Genomic DNA, 18,545 nt, shown 5'->3' with positions numbered 1-18,545 from the left:
GGCGGGACACTTGTTTGGTTTTGCCGGCAGAGCTATTTCTCTGTGCCCTGGCAGATTTCTGACGCTTGATCGGTGCCACATAATCGAGAGCCAGCTCGTCTGCTGAGGTCTCTGACTCGACCTCGTAAAGTTTCGACAGAGATGTACGGCTACCCGTAGAAATAGTGGTTGACTTGGAAAATGGAGCCCGGCGGGACACTTGTTTGGCTTTGCCGGCAGAGCTATTTCTCTGTGCCCTGGCAGATTTCTGGCGTTTGATCGGTGCCACATCATCGAGAGCCAGCTCCTCTAGAGAGGTCTCTGACTCGTCCGTTAGAGATCTCGAAAGAGATGGAAGGGTACCCGTAGAAGTAGTGGTTGACTTGGAAGATGGCGTCTGGCGCGACACTTGTTTGGTCTTGCCGGCATAGCTATTTCGCTGTGCCCTAGCAGGTTTCTGGCGTTTGATCGGAGCCACATAATCGAGAGCCAGCTCGTCTGCTGAGGTCTCTGACTCGATCTCATAAAATTTCGACAGAGATGCACGGCTGTCCGTGAAAATGGTGGTTAGGTTGGGAGGAGGTAATTGGCGAGCCACCTGGTTGGCTTTCTTAATGAAGTTGTTTCGCTGGGACATTGCCAGGTCTCGGAGATTGCGGTAGGCTGCAGCACCCTCTCGAAACCGGGCTAGAGTATCTGTCATGGCGAATGAGCGCAGTTGTGTCATATGATACTCAGGTTTGCCTCCAGGCACTGTGGGTTGCGTGAGATGCATCGCGTAGATCTGGAGGGTACCTGTGCCCGCATGGTATGTACTGGTGAAACTGTACGCCTTGTTGTCGTAGACTAGCTCATCAGCTCCATAATTCTGTAGTTTGTGCATTGCCCGGGCACCCATAGTCCCATAATAGAGAGCTTGAATCTTTGCCACGTCCGCCCGTCCACACGGACCCTTACCTTCTAGAAAGAAGTTGGGGGCAGCAGGACGGCTTGTGTCGGTAGAGGGAATGATGTATTTGTCAAGCTCACTGCGGACACGCCGATCGATTGCAGACGGTGGCGCTCCATAGTACACATCAGGTTGAGGATCGCTCAAATTCTTGTCCAAGGGTTCAAGGTTGTTGAACACATCATCGGCCCCTGAATGATAATCCCGGTCTCCTGTTCCGGCGATAATGGGGATGAGGCTGGACATTGCCGCTGCCTCACTGAGAACCATATCATTTTGCTGCATAAATGCCCTGAACTCTGTTTCCGCAAATCGGGGCACTGAGAGGGATGGTCGTGCGGCCGTAAGCTTGTTGTGAATCTCATTTAAATTTACGGGCTCAGGTCGTGGATGTCCATCTGGGTGTCGATAGTCTGCTGGGTAAACCCCTTCGTCAATTAATTTTTGCTTGAAATTGCGACTGTATGGTCTAATTAAGGATCTGGCGAAGCTCCCTCGTCTGGACGTTGAAGGCCGTTTGCGGCTTTGAGAGCGGGTCGAGCCGATCGCCATGTCATCAAAAGGAAGAGGGAAGCTGGCAAACTGTCAAATCACACGTTGATTAGCACAGAATGGAGACCCTCCCATCTCGCAGCCGGACTTACTCCTCGAAGATCTGATAGATCAGGACCACCCTGTCGAGCGAACCGCTTGAGCCGTTGTCGAGCTCGCCCCGTAGGGCACTCTACGACTGGAGTTGGTACCGAATCCGGCTGAGACGTCTCTTGATTGGTCCTGCAGTCAAATTCCCCCAGGGCATTGTAAGACAGCCAGATCTTGGACAGCGTGTCCCAGAAGCGGCGATGGCCAGGCCCCGCAGAGCTCTCTGGAGTAGATCTCTGTTTCTTTGCAGGTGGCACCTGCTCGATATCTGCAGGATCTTCTGAGGGCCGTCGCCGTTTCCTCAACTTAGGTTCCTCAAGGATGAACATGAGTGTTGAAGAGTAAAGGGACTGGAGGAAAGGGAAGAGAAGGAGGTTATAAGGTGGTCAGTTCCGAAGGACGCGACGGACGCGATGTCGTGCTGTAAATAAGGCACTGGTGCCTTCAAGAGAGCGAGAGTGTGGTTGGCAACATCTATTGATCGCAAACTCTGGATGGCATGTGAGGTTGACTCAGTTTGTATAATAAAATTCGGGTCAAGACGCTAAATAAGTGCGGTTGGCAACGTGCATGGGCCGCAAACTCTGTGGATCGGCGGTGGGGCTGACGCAGTTTTTGAGACAAAATCGAGCCAAGACGCCAAATAAGTATGGTTGGCAACATTATTGGTCGCTAAACTCTGGATCGCATGTGAGGTTGACTTCGTTTTTCACAGCAAACTGGAGTCACGACGCTAAATGATAGTTGATTGGATCATAGTTCCGAATCCTTTTGGGTCCGAGTGGTGCTGGGGCGTGTTCGTGTGATTCCGGCCTCGGAAAGACCACCTTCCTGAGGCTGAAAGAATAGTAACCTGCTGGGATAAATTCGACGAGGAGAAACCGTTTTGATCAAGACGTGAGCCGACAACGATATCATGGATAATTTCGTGCAGCGGGTTCGAGATATACGCATAGGCGACAAGTATCAATTGCTGCGGAAACTGGGATCGGGCTCTTTCGGTAAAGTCTATCTCGGTAAGAAGCGTTCCCGTTATTCCAGGATGACCATCGTGCACTCACAATCCAGCAGGTCGCGACGTCGACTGTGGCAAAGAGGTCGCCATCAAACTCGAACACTACACTGTTGAGCCGTCGCTCCTCGATGAAGAAGTCGAGATTTACCAAGTTTTAGCGGGCCATACAGGCTTTCCCCGGGTATACTGGCATGGACGTCTACATGATTTCACAATCATGGTGTTCGAACTCCTCGGGCCTAATTTGGAGGACTTGTTTCGATATTGCGGAAACCAATTCTCACTCAAGACCACGTTAATGCTGGCTGATCAACTACTTCGTCGATTTGAAGTCTTTCACTCGCTTCACTTCCTTCACCGAGACATCAGGCCCGAAAACTTTCTTTTGGGAATGGGTCGACGGGGGAACGTGGTCTACATGATCGATTTGGGTCTGGCGATCTACCATCAACCCCAGCGCTTGGGCTCTAGTAGTGCTGCAGCTAGTGACGATCCCGCTTGCAGCTCGCAGTTGTTGGGCACGTCCAGATATGCGAGCATCAGTGGGCATTTCGGCGTTGGTAGGTGACGGAACCACTGTGCAGAAAGAAGCGTGCAGGCTCAGCTGACACCGTTGATAGCGCAATCACGCCGCGACGACCTAGAGTCACTGGGATATATGCTGGTGTACTTCATGCGTGGAAAACTCCCCTGGCAAGGTCTCCGAGTTCCGGATTGCGAGGCTAGATATAGGCGTGTTTTGGAGATGAAGCAAACGATCCGTGTGAGTGATCTTTGCGCCGACCTCCCGATCGAATTTGCCGACTACATGAACTATGTGCGCAACCTACGCGATGATGACATTCCCGACTATCGCAATCTTCGAAAGATGTTCAGCAACCTTTTCCACCAACAAGGGTTCGAGTACGACAATGTCTTTGACTGGACAATTCGGAAATTCCAGAGGCTGGAGGCTGGCCTCCAAGAGCCCCTTGCATCGAATGATGTGGACGAAGGGGAAGGAGAGGACACCGTGAAGCCATCAGATTATGGAGTCAAGGATCAGACTATCAGACTGGCCAAGTCAGCGGATCTGCAAGGGTAATGCCGAGGCACTGGAGATGGAATTGACCGACGTATTGATGTCGACTGGATCGATTTGAGAGCAGTCAAGTACGAGTTAGCAAGATAACGGCTTGCTCGGTAGCCCCATGTACAATAAGGGTCAGACGTTGAGCGGCAAAAAAAAAAAAAATTTAAAAAGGTCCAGAAAAGGTTCGTACGCCTGCAGAACTTGCTAGTGCCAGCGCCTTAATAGACCATAAGGCAGCTTCCATCGTATTTGAACCACAGCATTACTTGTCATGCGTCACCCAATATCGAAGATGACGATACAGACACAGACCCCGACCGTTCCCTGGTACAAATTCTCTCCGGTTCTGTGAAACAGGAAGCCTGTCCGAGGTTGAATGACTGCATTAAGTTGACACCTTCACGGCATCATGAGACATCGTTCCGATCAGGCTAGGTCAGGCTTCCTACCATAGACGATATGACTTGGATTATCCTTAGCAAATTGTCATTTGCGATAATGACAGTCAAGAACTCACAAATGGACATAAGTGTGATACCTAGGATTGAGGAATTCACTCCTTCCTTTAGCCATCATGACAGTAGCCTCCTCCTTTGAGAAGCCTAGGACTTGAGTGAGGCCGCGAAGAAGGTACGCCTCATAACCCTCGTTGAGATTGTGGAGTTCCAGCAATCCGATCTTTTTCAATCTCTGGTCCTTGGCCCATGGACCCATGGGGACTTTCAGATCGAAATGTTGAATATCGACGAAACCAGCTTCTGCAAACTGCGCTTCCCATTGATCCATGGCATCAAGCGGGGAGCCCATCTTCTGCGTTACCTCATAAAAGAGTTTCCCGGAATACGCAAAGTATGAGTGTTCGAGGTCTCGACTCCCATCATCGCAGCGTGTCGCGGGATTCGTCATTGCAAGTTCGAGGAAACCCCCTGGTCGTATATGATCAAAACTCTGCTTGATCAGCTTAGGCCAATCTCGGATGGACACGATTAATTCTCGACCGTAGATCAAATCAAAGGAACTTCATAGATTACTGTGTAAGCGGCGTGTTCTTCGAATTTGAAGGAGATTGTTGATGGCCATCCCATTGATAAGAGATCCACCAGTGAAGGACTTACTTCTTCCGAAAGGTCCAGTCTTCTTCAGCATCTTCGATCTCAAACTGGCAGTTTGGTGGTACCCACTAGGGTTGAACAGCTGCGATATCAATACCTACTACTTGGGCCTCAGGATATTTGTCGGCCATATTCGTAGCCCATATACCTGAACCAGTCCCAATATCAAGAATTTTCTGTGGGTGCTGAATGGGTGCAAGGTGTAGACGACCGTCAAGCAGGAGCAAGAATTTTGCGTGTTGTTTATCATTGCGTTGTTGCTCATGTTCATCGATGGGAATACCATACATATGTTTGCCGTAGGACGCATAGATTCAACCATTTTCTTCCATGCCAAGTAGGATATCTGATGCGACCGAGCTGACGTAGCTAGTATTTGTTGATTGAGCATAGTCTTCGTCGTCAAACTCGTCGGCAAAGATGGGAATGTTGGGGCCGCCAAAGGATTGCGATGCATCCATCGCCCGTGTAGATCATGGGAGATGAGACTACCGCACTGCCATCTAAGGTTGTTATCTCTTGTCTGCTGTAGGTATGTGGTGGGAATGGAGTCTCGATATGAGAAATTGTGCAGCTAACTTGAGAAAGAGAAAGATGATTTGGAAAAGCTTGGATTCAACTATCGGAAGCTTTGCATGTCTGACGGCGTGTTCCGAAGCGAATTGGACTTGGCAACGACGATACGGCCCAGCGGGATGTGGAGTAAGAGGGCCACCCTGGAACCGTGCGGCTTCAAGGTACTTCAGGTCGAGGGGTGTCTAAGAGGTTGAAAGGCACGGACTGCCACGTAGCTCGTATGATCCACTCACGCCAGTTCCGCCAGAGATGTTAGAAATTTGACGCCCAGGCTTACTAACGGCCTCACTTTACGCGAAGGGCTACTTGCGGCCTGCCATCATCTCGCAGGTGTTCTTTTCGTTATTTGCTTCTTCCATGCTGCAATCATTTCGTTCATATTAAAGGAAGCATCCTGGAGAGCGCTTTCTGGCACCTATTATTACACTCATCCATTCTTGGAGAACACTGGTAAAGAACGATGTCATCCACAGCGGAGTTGCTCGATAGGGTCGTCGCTCATTGCACGTCGATGAGGCAGGGCAACCTTAACATCCGATCTGACTTGCTGATGACCCTGCAAAAATTGCAGTTTGAGCTGGAAACGCCACAGGAGACCTTCTTTCGGATAACGTGGGGCCAGGTCAGTTCATTTTCGTCGAATCACTTTCAATAGAGATTCGCTTCCGGGAAGGAATTGGCCCCTGACATCTCATCATCACACCTTCAGCCGGCTCTCCACCTTGCACTGGCCTTTGCGAATGACATTAAAGCCTATGATGTGCTCTCTCTCGATAATGACTCTCCTAAATCAAGCGCACAGCTTGCTGGCCTCTCTGGCGCCGACCCCATTCTGGTGGGTATGTGATCATTGTCCTCAGGAGCTTTATTCTTCTTCCTCTCTCTTTTTTTTTGGGGGGGTGTCTCAATGGATTGGTTGTTTACAATGACACTTTTCCCCAGGCCGTATGATGCGACATTTGGCAGCTATGGGTGCCGTTCGACAAGTGGATATCGATCGTTTTGCTTCTACAAAATTCACCAAGTTGCTGCAAGACAATGTTTACGCAGACTCACTTAAGTTTATGTATCTGCCGTACTCTCAAAACGCTGTAGTCATCATTCTGACTAATGAGCTTCGCTCAGATTCGACGACTTTGGTCCTGTGCGCCCACGGACTGCGGGATACCTGAAAAGTATTGGATGGCAAACCCCAACAGATCCTGAAAACTGCGCGGTTCAGTATGCATTTGATCTTCCAAAAGGAACCTCCATGTTTGGTTGGTTCGGCATGAATCCTGAGATAGGAGCACGCTTTGGAAGCATGATGATTGCTTGGATGCGAAACAAGCCATTCTGGGCCGATTACAACGCCTACCCGGTCCAGGAGCGTCTGATGAGCGTTGAGGAAGAAGACGGAGTTTTACTTGTCGATGTTGGTGGTGGTAAAGGCCATGATCTTGCAGGATTCAAGGCTAGATATCCAGAGGTCAAGGGTCGCCTGATCTGTCAAGAATTGCCTTATCTGATCCCTGAAATCAACGTCGAGGGTGTGGAACCAATGGCTCATGATTTCAACACTCCCCAACCTGTCAAAGGTAACTAATTTAAGGACCGCTACGGATCTGAGAACTGACATCTCTCCAAGGAGCTCAAGCATACTTTTTGCATCAAATCTTGCACGACTACAATGACGGAAAATGCGTCCATATCCTCAAGCAAATAGTGCCCGTCATGAGACGTGCCTATTCCAAGATTCTGATCGCTGAAATCATTGTTCCAGATATGGGCGCGCATTATACGACCACCGCATTGGATTTGGAGTTGATGCAATGCCTTGCTGCGCGCGAGAGGACCGAGGCTCAATTTCGAGATTTGTTGGACAGGGCTGGACTGAAAGTCGCTGGTATATTTAAACATCCTGAGGCCCACGACAGCATCATTGAAGCCGTTCTCTTTTGATGAGGCAAACTTTCTTGGCTATTGCCGCTAACGCATGAGCCGTCGAATGTTCCGCAGAAAATCTTTGCTACATGTTGGGCATACCACAAGCAGTAACATCAATTTAGGAGTCCTCCTGATGCGTGTGCAGATAAGCGTTTAAGCCCTTTGAAGACTCTACCGCAACTAGGATGTGGGCAACTGGTTTTCCCCCTGGACTTCTTTACCGAATCTCGGACACTAGGCGCGAGTGTGACATGTTCGATGCGTAGGAAGACAGGAGCAAAGGTCGGGGAGTGACATGATTCTTGGTAGTCGATATTTTCTGGACACCAATAGGGAGGATTAGCACATCTCGCATGCGGGGAGGGAAGACCCGGGGTTGAGCGAGGGGAAAAAAGCTGTGATCAGCCACCCTTCCTCCGCTTGTTCCAGCCAGCGTCTCTGAGGACAATGAGCACATTCATTTCCATCACGATCTGAGGTGATCCACAATATCGACAAACTGTGCCGAGGACGGGACGGGAGGCTCGAAATTAACACGGCATCGTGCCGCGACAGACCTCCTCACGATGAGCGGAGGGAGCTGTCGAACAATGAGCAGTACCTCTTTACTTGGAAAAGGGTTATCACTCCTATGCAGGATGTAGGGGAAGAATGGGAGTAGAAAAGGGGTCAACCAAGCATGTGTATATACTGGCAATCTGGCAGGATCAGTTGCCAAAGGGACAGAGCATTCAATACATCTCAATTTGCACCCCCAGTTTGACAGGAGCAGAATCAACGAGCTTCTCTCGCCTAGCCGGTTTGGGTATATTCGTATGCGGAAATGACGGAAAAGCGGCCAGCGTGCGTCACGCCGTACCGGCTCACGTTGACCATAAAATCGAACAAGAAATACTGACAACTTGAGCGAAGCAAGAGCCTGGGAATGTCAATCCGTCCTGAAACTAAGCATCATTGTGATCGGGTAAAGAAGCAAGGGCTCAAAACTTGCTGCTACCTCAAAACTAACCGGTAACTAAGTCCGGACCATGGTTCCGTCCCACATTGTCCTCGTAAATTCTTGCTTTTTAGTTCCACTGCTTTGGTCTGGTCTTTAGCCACCTGGCAGGGTTACCCATCTTGCTGCCTTGACATACGGTCATACAAGCTTGTATGTTAGCAAAGCAAGCCGCGCCAATCATCATTCTGTGGCGCACATCAGATCGCGGCAAAGATGACTGGTGAGGGGCCGGGGGGCCAGAGTACGGTAACACGTCATCTCCCTTTCCAAAAAACCAATGATTGGCCCATAGCAACTTTAAACAAGACAAGCTAAGACAAGCTCGTGATTGAGCTTCGACGAACAGCCGAACAGCCGATCTGCAGGTAAAATGCCGCTGTGACTAGAATAATTCGTTAATCGCTAAGCAAGCCAATGCGAGGTTGGACCTCCTCGATCGGGAAAAGCCCGAAGCCTTACGCACCGGCATGAAAGGCTGAGGGGCTTTGTCCGGGATTTCCAGAATCAGCTTATGCGTTCGTTGCTCGAGTACAGCACGCGATCCAGGTGCGGGGTATTCCTCCCTCAGGGGCATCAGCATATTCGCACTGCCAGTCTTGTTGCTGGTGCCTCTGCTGCTTGCTCCTCGGGAAGATTATTGGCCAATGACAGCCCCAGTTGTCTTGCAGTTGGTATGGAAATTGGCGACCGCACAACGCAGGCGGTCTTCAGCTGGAGGCGTTCTTCAACTTTCAGATGGCTGCTTGATCAGTAGCGAAAATGGACCTGGTGAGTGCAAGCCCGCCTCCTTGTTTGTCAATATTGCCCAAGAGCTGGTCGAATTGGGTGTCAGGATAGACGTAACCCACCACCACGGGACCGAATAGCTCTTGGTCAAATAGAAGGTGATCTAAGGTCTTCGAAAGGTAGATGTGGGTTGAATGAAGAACCCTCCACTGGCGTCGTATTTACCTCCCGTGACGAGCTCGGGTTGACTGTCATTGTTCGCTGCATCGATGGCCTCGGTGATCTTATCAAAGACGGCCTGGTGTATGACAAGCACCAAGAAGCTTTCAAAGTCCTCGGGCGGACCCACCTTCACTCGACTCAGCTCCTGCTTCATTTCGGAGATGAATTGTGCAGCGCGACTTTGTAAGATGTAGATTCGCGAGCATGCTGAACGCTTTTGACCGCACACTCGACGGACGCACGGATGGTGTGCTTGACGGCATTGCTGATATCGGCGGATTGATGAATCAGGTGGAATCCTTCCCGGATGTTTCGGCGACAAGTCGTGGAAAGTCACGATATTTCCTTCTCTGAGCTATCTGCTATTTGGCCGTATAATCTGCGGGAAACATCCGAGGACCCGGTGAAATTGATGGCAAAAATCTCCGGTGTTACAGGGCCCCTTTGTGGCCAACTTCGCATCACCATTGATGAATTGGATGGAGACCGGCCTCACGCAAAATCTTGTACACCAAATAGCTGGCAAAGATGTCGGATGGAGATGGTTTCCATAGAACGACGTTCCCCAAAAGAGCCGGACCTAGCGCGCCAGGTTTCCGCCGACGGCGGCGAAGCTGAACGGTGAAATGGCATGGAAAAGCCCTCCATGGGACGCGAACCGGTGTGCCTGTTCGTTTGGGACATCAGCATTTTCGCCCTTTCTCATTTGGTGCGCCACGGACGACTCACCCCACTTAACCCGGCTCATTCAACGTAGGTTATCTCGAATAGATCTCTTCCGCGAATGAGACACTAAACCGGTAAAAGTCAGCCAGCTCTGCGGCTGCGTCAATCTCTGCCTGCCACGTGTTCTTTTCTTCTCCTAGCATGGTTATTGCCACGAGCTCGAATCTGTACTTCCTGGAAACAAGTTCTGCGGCTCTCAAAATATTGCCGCTCAGTCTGCAAACGGAGTATCTTGCCACGACTTCCTTGGTCGGCAATGCCGTCTCGGTAGCTGTAGATACATCCGCTTCCGTTGCTAGAGCATGCATCGCTAAACTTGATGAGGCATTAGATTGCATATATGTCTCCAAGTGAGATCGGATTGGCTGACTTACTATCTCCTCACCGTTGTGAATTGTAGGCACGTGAACCGGAAGGTTCGTCCACAGGTTCTTGACCGCGGCGATCAATTTCTCGCGCTCCGGTCACGACGGTGCATAATGTAGCTAGATGTGTATCAGCCGAAGGGATACCTTTATGCCTTGGCAACATTTGTGTCTCACATTCGGCCCATTAAAAAGCTGTCAAACTGGGGAATAACTTGAGATGCATTGAATGCTCTGTCCACCTCACAACCGGTCCTGCAAGGTTGCTGGTATATACACGTTGGGTTGACCCCTTTTCTTCTCCTATTCCTACCTTAAATCCTGCATATGGGTGATAACCCCTTTTCCTAATATAGGGGCATTTGTTACTCTCCAACCATTCAATGAGACCTTGTTCGACAAAAGCTTAGGAGTTTTGTAGGCTCCTGCTGTAGCTAGCCGTCTCTAAGTTGTCAATGATATTGAACATGAAAGACCACGAGTTGGGGCCTTGGTGTTGCCTGGCGGGGTAATGTACCTGCCGACAGAATGGCGCGTGTCTGCATGTCGTGTAGCAGAGGTCTGATATGGAACAGATTAGAACCCTCAACCAAACGAAGTATACAGCTCAGCACCGAAGGCTTGATTTTGGTAGAAAATGTGCACCAGTCTAGTGGCGGCTTGTTTATCTCAAGTCAGCGAGATCTGTGGAACTCTCAAGCACGCGACACCCGGCGGACTTTCATGCTGAATGAAGTAGTGGAATAGCATGACATCAAGACCCGGAGCCGTCCATACGAGCCCTCGGCAAGCATGCGATTTGTATGGAGTCTCGTCGGCGGTTGTCCAATGGTTTGATTCTCCCCTGTCGGCCAAATCATCGGGAAGGCTGCCGTAGCGTAATTTGAGCCCCGCGCACCATGACTAGCTCCAGTCTGCCAAGCGACCTGTAGGTTTGAAGGGCTCAATCCCTTACACTGCAACTGCATTACACTTGATTGACCGTCGCGTGTCGCGGTCGGTATCATGACTTCAAAGGGGTTGCATTGACGGAAACCGCGTTCCCAAGGACTATCCCAATGATTACGGACTACCACACCCAAATACATATCCTGTGGACAAGTGGTCAACATGATCAGGCCGTGGCTCTTCAGAAGCGGGTGGCGTTGGCCGAGTCGCCCACTAAAGCCGGCATTGCCAACACAAAATACGCCGCCGCTATTTTCACTTGCCCCAAGGCCGGCATTTCGGATGCCATCTCTTTGCTCAAACCTCGAAGACCTTACGAAGAGCCATCCGACGCAGCAAAGAAATCAATCAAAGCAGCCATGGAGTCTTTGGATCAAGAGGAGAAACGGATATTGATGGGGCTCAAGTCCCGTTTGTAGACGGAAAGATCTTGATGTCTTACTCATACATAATCGCGCCCGAGATAAAAGATAAATACTAGATGTCTCTATCCATGTCTGCACAGAACAATATGTCTAACTGGGGGTGCAAATTGAGATGTATTGAATGCTCTGTCTCTTTTGGCAACTGGTCCTGCCAGATTGCCGGTATATATACATGCTTGGTTGACCCCTTTTCTTCTCCTATTTCTCCCCTATATCCTGCATAGGGCTACTGCCTATTATTCAACGCAATAACACCACTTATTGTACCGCGTGTCTAACAACGTCGAAAATCTCCGACCTCACCTGCTCACGACCAAGCTGTAAGAGGGCATTGATGGAGATACCCTTGGGCACGGACACAGACTCCTTGAAGTCCCCGATCGTCATGTTCACTTGCAGCAATGTGGATGAGTAGTTTAAACATTGGCTTACGACTTTCCTGCGCCATGAACCGCGGCACACCTTCTGCAATGCTCCCATCTACAATGGCGTCTGACTGACGCGCGAGAAACGGCTGGATGCAGTCAATTGCCCAGCATATAGAGTGTTGCATTGATTCGTCGAGAGGAGACCCCGGCCAGGAGAGAGATGACCAGTTTTCCTCGTATTACCTGACAAAGACGAGTTGTTCAAAACTTCCAGTAGTTGCCCCGGCTGAAAGGCTAAGATGACCACGTCTGAAGAACGAGCAACTTGAACAGTGTCGGTTGTAATGATGTTGACTTGATCTTTGCAGAGACTAAAGCTTTGTTGTAATCGTCCAAGCGACGTTGTGAGTGAACGCTAATGCAAAATTTGAGCTCGTTCGAGACTGTTCAGCAGCTTTAATCATGTCCCATAGTAAGGCTGTTCCCATACACCCTAAGACAAGTTTTCAGCAGCGGGGGCGTTTGATATCGCCACACGAGTATAGCGTACCACAGCCAAGGATGGCGACACGGAGCTTTCTTGCGGGTGATGGCAACGCCATTTTGACCGTGGATAATGGGTGGCACCTTTGTTCCGCGTTCCTGAAAGTTGTCGTCAATGACCTTCGAGGGAGATCGAGTAAAAGTAATTGAGAGTTGTATTTCGTTCCCATATCAACGGGCCGACGATAAGGCCGTCGGAAACATATCCGTGGGCAAAACTAGACCCGTCTTCATAGAACAACCATGTATGGAGAAGCTCACACCGAATAATATGAAATGTCATCAAAATAGTATCCGATTGGCATGGTACACGGAACAAGCCCTGACCGACACCAACTTCTTCAACAAGCCCGATGCGAACACTTCCTAACCTGCCCGCTTCTTCGAGCAGGACTACACGGGTAGTGCCTAATTCCTAGTGCGGGCATCGATGCCACCGTCCCTCCATAAGCTAATTCAGACGTAGCTGGCTGCTTGAAAGTCAGCGGATAGGATCAGTCATCGTGAGAGGTATATTAAAAAAATAAAAATAAAAAGATATCGAAGATGACTTGTAGGTTCATTACGAAGAGGGAGCTAGATACGATTCACCAGAAAGACCAAGTCGTTCAAAATAAGGCTTAAGAGAGCTCGTGACAGAGAGATAGTATCAAGTACTGCAAGCCTTACTGCCATTGTCCACAAAGACCCTCTTCGGCTTTTCCCAATACAGGATCGTTCTCAGGTTTTGGGACGGACCATACTTGCTCGTAGTTGCCCACATTCTCACCGCCCCTAGCGAAATCCCAGGTGCCGCCGTCCTTCGGATAGGCGCCAATCATGGTAAAGCCCGAAAGCTTCAAGTTGGTCAATGCATGCCTCACGTCTGCTGCCGCGATGTGATGTCCGTCACCGGGAGTGAGTAATTTGAATTCAGCAGCGGGCTGAGTATCGAAGGTCTTATGCGCAGTTCCGGCCGGCAACACGAAGACGTCGCCAGTACGTGCCTGAAGTTCGATTCCACCGTCCTCCTTACCAGAACCATGAGTACTTTCTTCCAGGTCGGAGGCAGTATCTGCGACACCAAAGCGGATCGTCGCAGTTCCCGAGAGGACGGCCATGCACTCATGGACGGCGGAGTGGTAGTGGGATGGTTGAGTCGGGCCATAGCGAAATACCCATTGAACTTGCCATCCGTTCTTGGACATGAGGTCGTAGGCTTGGGCTGCCATACACTCGGATTCGAGAGATAGGAAGCTCGGGTAATGGAGTAGCGGTCGTGGTGAACTGGGAATAAGGGGTGTGGGCGGGAGTAGGTGTTTTCTAACTTCAACGTTGTCATGAAAACTATTTATCTGACCATCCATGTTAGCGTGCGTCGTGGTGGAATCGGAATAATATGGAGGCGTGTGAGCTAGGCAACGATCTAAATGATAGTGAGGTAGCCCATATAACATCGACTGGTTACGCTCATGAAGTCAAACATACGAAAGAGCGTTGAAGACTAGCCTAATCTATGAACAATCGTGGCCGTTTTATCGGCGCCGTCCCCCGGCGTCTTGGCCAGAATCACACTCGCAAGGCGAGTGTCTCGGCATTTTTGTCTTAATGGCCCCTTGACAATACAGTACTCCCTTGAGGAGCCAGTGACCCTCTAACTCGGTCTAGCCCCCATCCCATTGCCAATAATTCAAGCCGTCAAGAAATCCGACCCCGGTTCTCCTTCACCATCTCTCCAAATCAACTCGCTATCCCAACTTGCTTGCTGCCACATCGGTAGCCGTCGTGAAAGCCCAGTTCTCAAGTCCATGATCCACAATGCTGGCCATCCGATAGCTGGCACATAGCCAACTACATTCCCGACGACTTCACCTCTCCTCACCAGCTCCCTGCCTGGAGGATACAGCTCCAAATCATCAAATTGGTTATTGTCGCCTTTGGTCAAAAATTGGCCTTCAGTTTCTTCCATTCCGGCCTCGTCCACGGTCTTGATGGTCCGATGCACCATGGGCATCGGATATCCTTGGAACCACACCACGGGGATATCCCCGACGCTGATCTCTGAACGGTTCCAAAGAATCAAGAGGTCACCACGTTGGAATGCCGGCTCCATGCTACCGGACACGACGGTGACAAGGGGTGTGCGTGAGAGAGTAACCAGGCGGAGGAGCGAGAAGAGCATGAAGAGGTGGGCCAGTGGAAAAAGAAAAGAGAGGAGAGATTGCATCCAGGCCTGACGTTGTGCCTTGGCCATTGCACGGGGCTCCAATCCCAAGTGTTTGGATGAAGAGAAGTTGGATTTGAGGACTCTCAGAACCGAATCTTAGGATGTGGGTTGTGTGGTGGAGAGATGCATTGATGGGCCAGGTGTATGTAGCCTTGCTAAAAGCCTTTCGTGGACCCACTCTAATCAGATGTTGTAAGATCTGATAACAGGCAAGTCAGCCGGATGAGCGGGTCTGCCACTCAAATTCTCACCAAAATTCATGAAATTCGTAATGAAATATCTATATAGTGATGCCCAGAACATTATGCCCACACCCCGGCGTGTAACCCATCCCCTCCATATCAGTTCCAGGTAAAACCATCAGCCTATCATAGAGATACCGAGTTTCTGCCCCCTCCTCCGCTCTCCAAAAATCCGGGCCAAACCCATAGATCCTCATAACCACGAACCCCCATTCCACCAAAATGCCAGGGTCCAATGAAATCAATGGGAAATACTATATCATGGTCCAAATTTAGCATCAAAATGAGTGACCGACCTGCTTATCCGGCCGACTCGCTTATCACCCACGTTATTGGTATTAGTTGCAGGCCTGAAAGCTGGAGACTGGAATTAGGCGTGACATCCGTCCAACGGCATCCTGGCCCCTCAGGGGACAAAGCTTGGTGATGCTTGAAGAGCACTCCATCTAACTGTTACTAACGTGGCCATCTATTCGCCCAATGAGAATGAATGAAGGGGAAACGACGGGGGTTCTGTGAAAGCAATTCATTTTCTATTAACTAGTACTATTGATGTATCGGCCTCCACATGAGAGGCTGGAGGCATCAGAAAGAGCGACTGTCGCGAAACGTAAATGCAAGACCAAAACAATGCGAGATGAAATGACAGTCCACAGCCATTTGACAAAGTGATCGTTGTTGAAACATGAACGCAAGACCAAATCAAATCCACCAGTTCGCTTGCTATGCCAGTGTTTGGTTTTGGCGATCCCCGGGGAAACTCCTATTCTCTTGCCCATCACAATGGGTACTTATCGCAATAGAGAACTTTTCTCGCATCCTCGAATTCGTCAGCGTATTGCAACGCGACGCTTAATAGGAGCGACGGGACCAGTGCTTTCCACTCGGCTTGGTGGATGGAGCAGTGTTTGGGCCAGAAGGAGCGGAGCCGGCGAAAGATCCAGAAGACCCCCAGAAGGCCCATGCGTTCTGCATGACATAGTCGGGCACCTGGGATAGAGCGATTCCATCGCCTTGGACCACGGCCTTGCCGTAGAGGGAGTTGAGTGTCCCAATGTCGTCGTACTGGTTGTATTCGTTGATCGCATCGTAGCATGACTGTGGCATGCCGTGGACGGTCACCGCATTGGAGCCATCGAATGTCATGGTTGGAAGAGACGAAGTCGTTGCCGAGTCGTCCAGACATTGTTGTAGGTGGGAGACCCCGGATCCTGGAGGGCCTTGGTCTCGCCGTTTGAGACCGCCCGAGGCCGCAGCCCCGGCAGTGGCTGCGCCGGCACCAAGCGCAACGCCGACCCCAGCGATGGCTAGAGGAGGGGCTGGAGTGGGTTGAATGAGAGCAGCAAATGCGGCAAAGCCGACAATGATTGCCGTGGAAGAAAGCATGGTGAAATGGACTGCTTGAGAAAATGGAACTGAGATGGAACGAAATAATGAGTGTTTTAAGGAGAAGGCTGTTGGACTGCGAAGGAGTGTTTGTTGGATGTTATGAGATGATGAGAGAGAACTTGATCGCCATGGATTTCCATGGTTGATTTATACCTTTGGCGATGACTCCAGACGACCGGCTTGCCTATCGTCGTGGGATCATCAAGTCACTCAGAATACTTTCTGTATTCCTATTTCAAGGCCACTCCGCTGCCAAAACTAGAAACACATTTCAACATTTGACAGTGGAGCCGTGCTTTCTGGCTGCTGCGCCTGAAAAGATCCATACTTGGAAGACCCGTCGTGGTATTGCGCTGGGCGATCTTCAGTTGCAAGAGATCAAAATAGCACTTGGTACATGGACATGGTCGTGAAATGTAGGGCCTCCAGATTTTCGATGTTCGGCTGTTCAATGCCCAGTTGAGCAGCTCTGTTGTCAGAATAGCATCAAGTAGGGTCTGTGAGAATGTTACCCCTAATTCGGAAAACGCCCTGGGGATACAAAGATGGGGGCTCACCAAGCTCCAAAGTCCGAATCTCCGGATATACTAGTATCAAATTGGAATGCACCCCATTTCCCTAGGCAGCAGTACTTCGTTCTTACCTCGCTCGTGACCAAGTCTGAGTATGACATTGTCTTTTGATTATCTCGGTTGAGCCAAACGATTAATTTCACTGTGAAAATCGAGGAGAATCAGAGTAATGTCTGTGTTTCTCTTGTTTTTACCTTTAGACTTGTCCGGCCATACCCACAAGGCTTTGCCCAGTCTTGTTGTCCAATAACAACACACACGTGGAAACCGTGCTACCATGATCATTCGATTCGCCCCCAGCAGCAGGAATCGCTTTGCCCCTCCTCGGAGGACGGCGTTTTGAAGGTACGTTGTACGAGCCAGCAAGAATAGACCTGTGACCGTAACTATTCATAACCTAGCAATAGGTTGAAGGGGATCGACCAACTTTGCCATTTATAGTCATACCCGGGTTCTATGGCAATCGTCATGGATGCCGCTGGTGCACTTGACTCTCTCCGTAGTTGCTCCCTCCCTCGACAACACCCTGTGTGCCCCCTCTTCATTCTCACCCCGTGTCTAGACTGAAATTTGGCATCGAAACCACCGAGACATCTGCAAAATGTCCAACGAGCAAGAACAACCTCTCATTCCTCGAGACCACCATGATGAGAGTGAATTTTCAACCCAGCGTCGACCACAACATCCTTGGATCAGGCGCCTGCTCGACTTCCTCTCGTCTGACTCTCCTGAACACGGCGAGGAAGATGAACATTCAAGTCGGCCTCCGTCCACGTCCCCAAGGCTCTGGCGTCTCTTTGGTCTTTTCGTCATCTTATTCCTCCTCATCATCTCGTTCATTTCGGGCTACCAGGTCGCCAAAAGAAATCACCGCCACCAACCGGGCAAAACTCAACCACCAGTGGTAGAACTGGAACTAGATCAGGATCAACATTGGCAAACCTGCGGCTCCACTCCTTCTGACGCCCTCGCCCGCGGGTGCTCCTTCGACACACTCTCTTTCGCGTGGCAGACACCAGAATGCTACGACGCCGAGCTCATGGCTGAATGGGAATCCACCGTCCGCACGAACGGGTGGAAATACTACGCCGACATAACAGGCAAACGGCCTGTCTCGTATGAAGCGGCCTTCGGCGGCACGAATGATTTATGGGTGGAGTGGGATCTGCACGTCACGCACTGCACATTCATGTGGCGTCAGATGCACCGTGCATTCACGCAGAAAGGGTTTATTGACAGCCATTTGAATTCTTACAATCATACGCTGCATTGCCAGAGCGTATTGACCGAGGAGCACGATAGCTGGCTTGCAGATACGGCGGCGAGAGTGAGGTATCCGCGGTGCGAGAGGGTTGGAGCTTAGCTTGTCATAGACTCCTTTGGAGATCGATCTCGTGTCTACAGTATCATTGCGGTGATTGCGACTGTAAATTGAGTCGAACTATACTGGAAGTTGGTTCAATGGATGTGAAAGATGGTATCCAGGTTCGTAGCTCCGAATAAAATTAAATCACGAAAAACGATTTGAATCTATGTAGGCTC

General features: G+C 50.2%; 11 protein-coding genes across 11 annotated transcripts in view; 4 read left to right on the top strand and 7 right to left on the bottom strand.

Moving 5' to 3' along the window:
* Nucleotides 1-1,899, bottom strand: part of Z518_08265 (uncharacterized protein) — a gene marked incomplete at both ends in the record, with an annotated part of 2,492 nt that extends 593 nt beyond the window's left edge. Inside the window, 2 exons of the mRNA XM_013414006.1 lie at nucleotides 11-1,510; nucleotides 1,573-1,899. Coding sequence (XP_013269460.1) covers nucleotides 11-1,510; nucleotides 1,573-1,899 — 1,827 coding nt within the window. The remainder of the gene's footprint in view (nucleotides 1-10; nucleotides 1,511-1,572) is intronic.
* Nucleotides 1,900-2,486: 587 nt separating this feature from the next.
* On the top strand, nucleotides 2,487-3,669 carry Z518_08264 (uncharacterized protein; the record flags this gene model as incomplete). Its single annotated transcript, XM_013414005.1, has 3 exons — nucleotides 2,487-2,586; nucleotides 2,639-3,145; nucleotides 3,206-3,669. The coding sequence occupies 3 exons, from the start codon at nucleotides 2,487-2,489 to the stop codon at nucleotides 3,667-3,669; spliced, it is 1,071 nt and encodes a 356-aa protein (XP_013269459.1).
* Nucleotides 3,670-4,170: 501 nt separating this feature from the next.
* Nucleotides 4,171-5,059, bottom strand: Z518_08263 (uncharacterized protein; the record flags this gene model as incomplete). Its single annotated transcript, XM_013414004.1, has 3 exons — nucleotides 4,171-4,675; nucleotides 4,773-4,816; nucleotides 4,871-5,059. The coding sequence occupies 3 exons, from the start codon at nucleotides 5,057-5,059 to the stop codon at nucleotides 4,171-4,173; spliced, it is 738 nt and encodes a 245-aa protein (XP_013269458.1).
* Nucleotides 5,060-5,805: 746 nt separating this feature from the next.
* On the top strand, nucleotides 5,806-7,286 carry Z518_08262 (uncharacterized protein; the record flags this gene model as incomplete). The annotated part of the gene is made up of 5 exons (XM_013414003.1): nucleotides 5,806-5,967; nucleotides 6,055-6,184; nucleotides 6,288-6,411; nucleotides 6,471-6,922; nucleotides 6,973-7,286. 5 exons carry the CDS (start codon nucleotides 5,806-5,808, stop codon nucleotides 7,284-7,286), a joined length of 1,182 nt encoding a protein of 393 aa, XP_013269457.1.
* Nucleotides 7,287-9,002: 1,716 nt separating this feature from the next.
* Nucleotides 9,003-9,373, bottom strand: Z518_08261 (uncharacterized protein; the record flags this gene model as incomplete). The annotated part of the gene is made up of 2 exons (XM_013414002.1): nucleotides 9,003-9,160; nucleotides 9,223-9,373. The coding sequence occupies 2 exons, from the start codon at nucleotides 9,371-9,373 to the stop codon at nucleotides 9,003-9,005; spliced, it is 309 nt and encodes a 102-aa protein (XP_013269456.1).
* Nucleotides 9,374-9,977: 604 nt separating this feature from the next.
* Z518_08260 (uncharacterized protein) lies at nucleotides 9,978-10,476 on the bottom strand (the record flags this gene model as incomplete). The annotated part of the gene is made up of 2 exons (XM_013414001.1): nucleotides 9,978-10,260; nucleotides 10,331-10,476. 2 exons carry the CDS (start codon nucleotides 10,474-10,476, stop codon nucleotides 9,978-9,980), a joined length of 429 nt encoding a protein of 142 aa, XP_013269455.1.
* Nucleotides 10,477-11,368: 892 nt separating this feature from the next.
* Z518_08259 (uncharacterized protein) lies at nucleotides 11,369-11,677 on the top strand (the record flags this gene model as incomplete). Its single annotated transcript, XM_013414000.1, has 1 exon — nucleotides 11,369-11,677. One exon carries the CDS (start codon nucleotides 11,369-11,371, stop codon nucleotides 11,675-11,677), a length of 309 nt encoding a protein of 102 aa, XP_013269454.1.
* A 1,582-nt stretch (nucleotides 11,678-13,259) lies between these two features.
* Nucleotides 13,260-13,940, bottom strand: Z518_08258 (uncharacterized protein; the record flags this gene model as incomplete). Its single annotated transcript, XM_013413999.1, has 1 exon — nucleotides 13,260-13,940. One exon carries the CDS (start codon nucleotides 13,938-13,940, stop codon nucleotides 13,260-13,262), a length of 681 nt encoding a protein of 226 aa, XP_013269453.1.
* Nucleotides 13,941-14,263: 323 nt separating this feature from the next.
* Nucleotides 14,264-14,755, bottom strand: Z518_08257 (signal peptidase I; the record flags this gene model as incomplete). The annotated part of the gene is made up of 1 exon (XM_013413998.1): nucleotides 14,264-14,755. One exon carries the CDS (start codon nucleotides 14,753-14,755, stop codon nucleotides 14,264-14,266), a length of 492 nt encoding a protein of 163 aa, XP_013269452.1.
* A 1,139-nt stretch (nucleotides 14,756-15,894) lies between these two features.
* On the bottom strand, nucleotides 15,895-16,428 carry Z518_08256 (uncharacterized protein; the record flags this gene model as incomplete). Its single annotated transcript, XM_013413997.1, has 1 exon — nucleotides 15,895-16,428. One exon carries the CDS (start codon nucleotides 16,426-16,428, stop codon nucleotides 15,895-15,897), a length of 534 nt encoding a protein of 177 aa, XP_013269451.1.
* Nucleotides 16,429-17,604: 1,176 nt separating this feature from the next.
* Z518_08255 (uncharacterized protein) lies at nucleotides 17,605-18,366 on the top strand (the record flags this gene model as incomplete). Its single annotated transcript, XM_013413996.1, has 1 exon — nucleotides 17,605-18,366. One exon carries the CDS (start codon nucleotides 17,605-17,607, stop codon nucleotides 18,364-18,366), a length of 762 nt encoding a protein of 253 aa, XP_013269450.1.
* Between the last annotated feature and the right edge of the window lie 179 nt (nucleotides 18,367-18,545).

This window comes from Rhinocladiella mackenziei (genome assembly GCF_000835555.1).
Source record: "Rhinocladiella mackenziei CBS 650.93 unplaced genomic scaffold supercont1.6, whole genome shotgun sequence".
Taxonomy (NCBI): domain Eukaryota; kingdom Fungi; phylum Ascomycota; class Eurotiomycetes; order Chaetothyriales; family Herpotrichiellaceae; genus Rhinocladiella; species Rhinocladiella mackenziei.
This window is presented reverse-complemented; position numbering and strand designations above follow the sequence as displayed.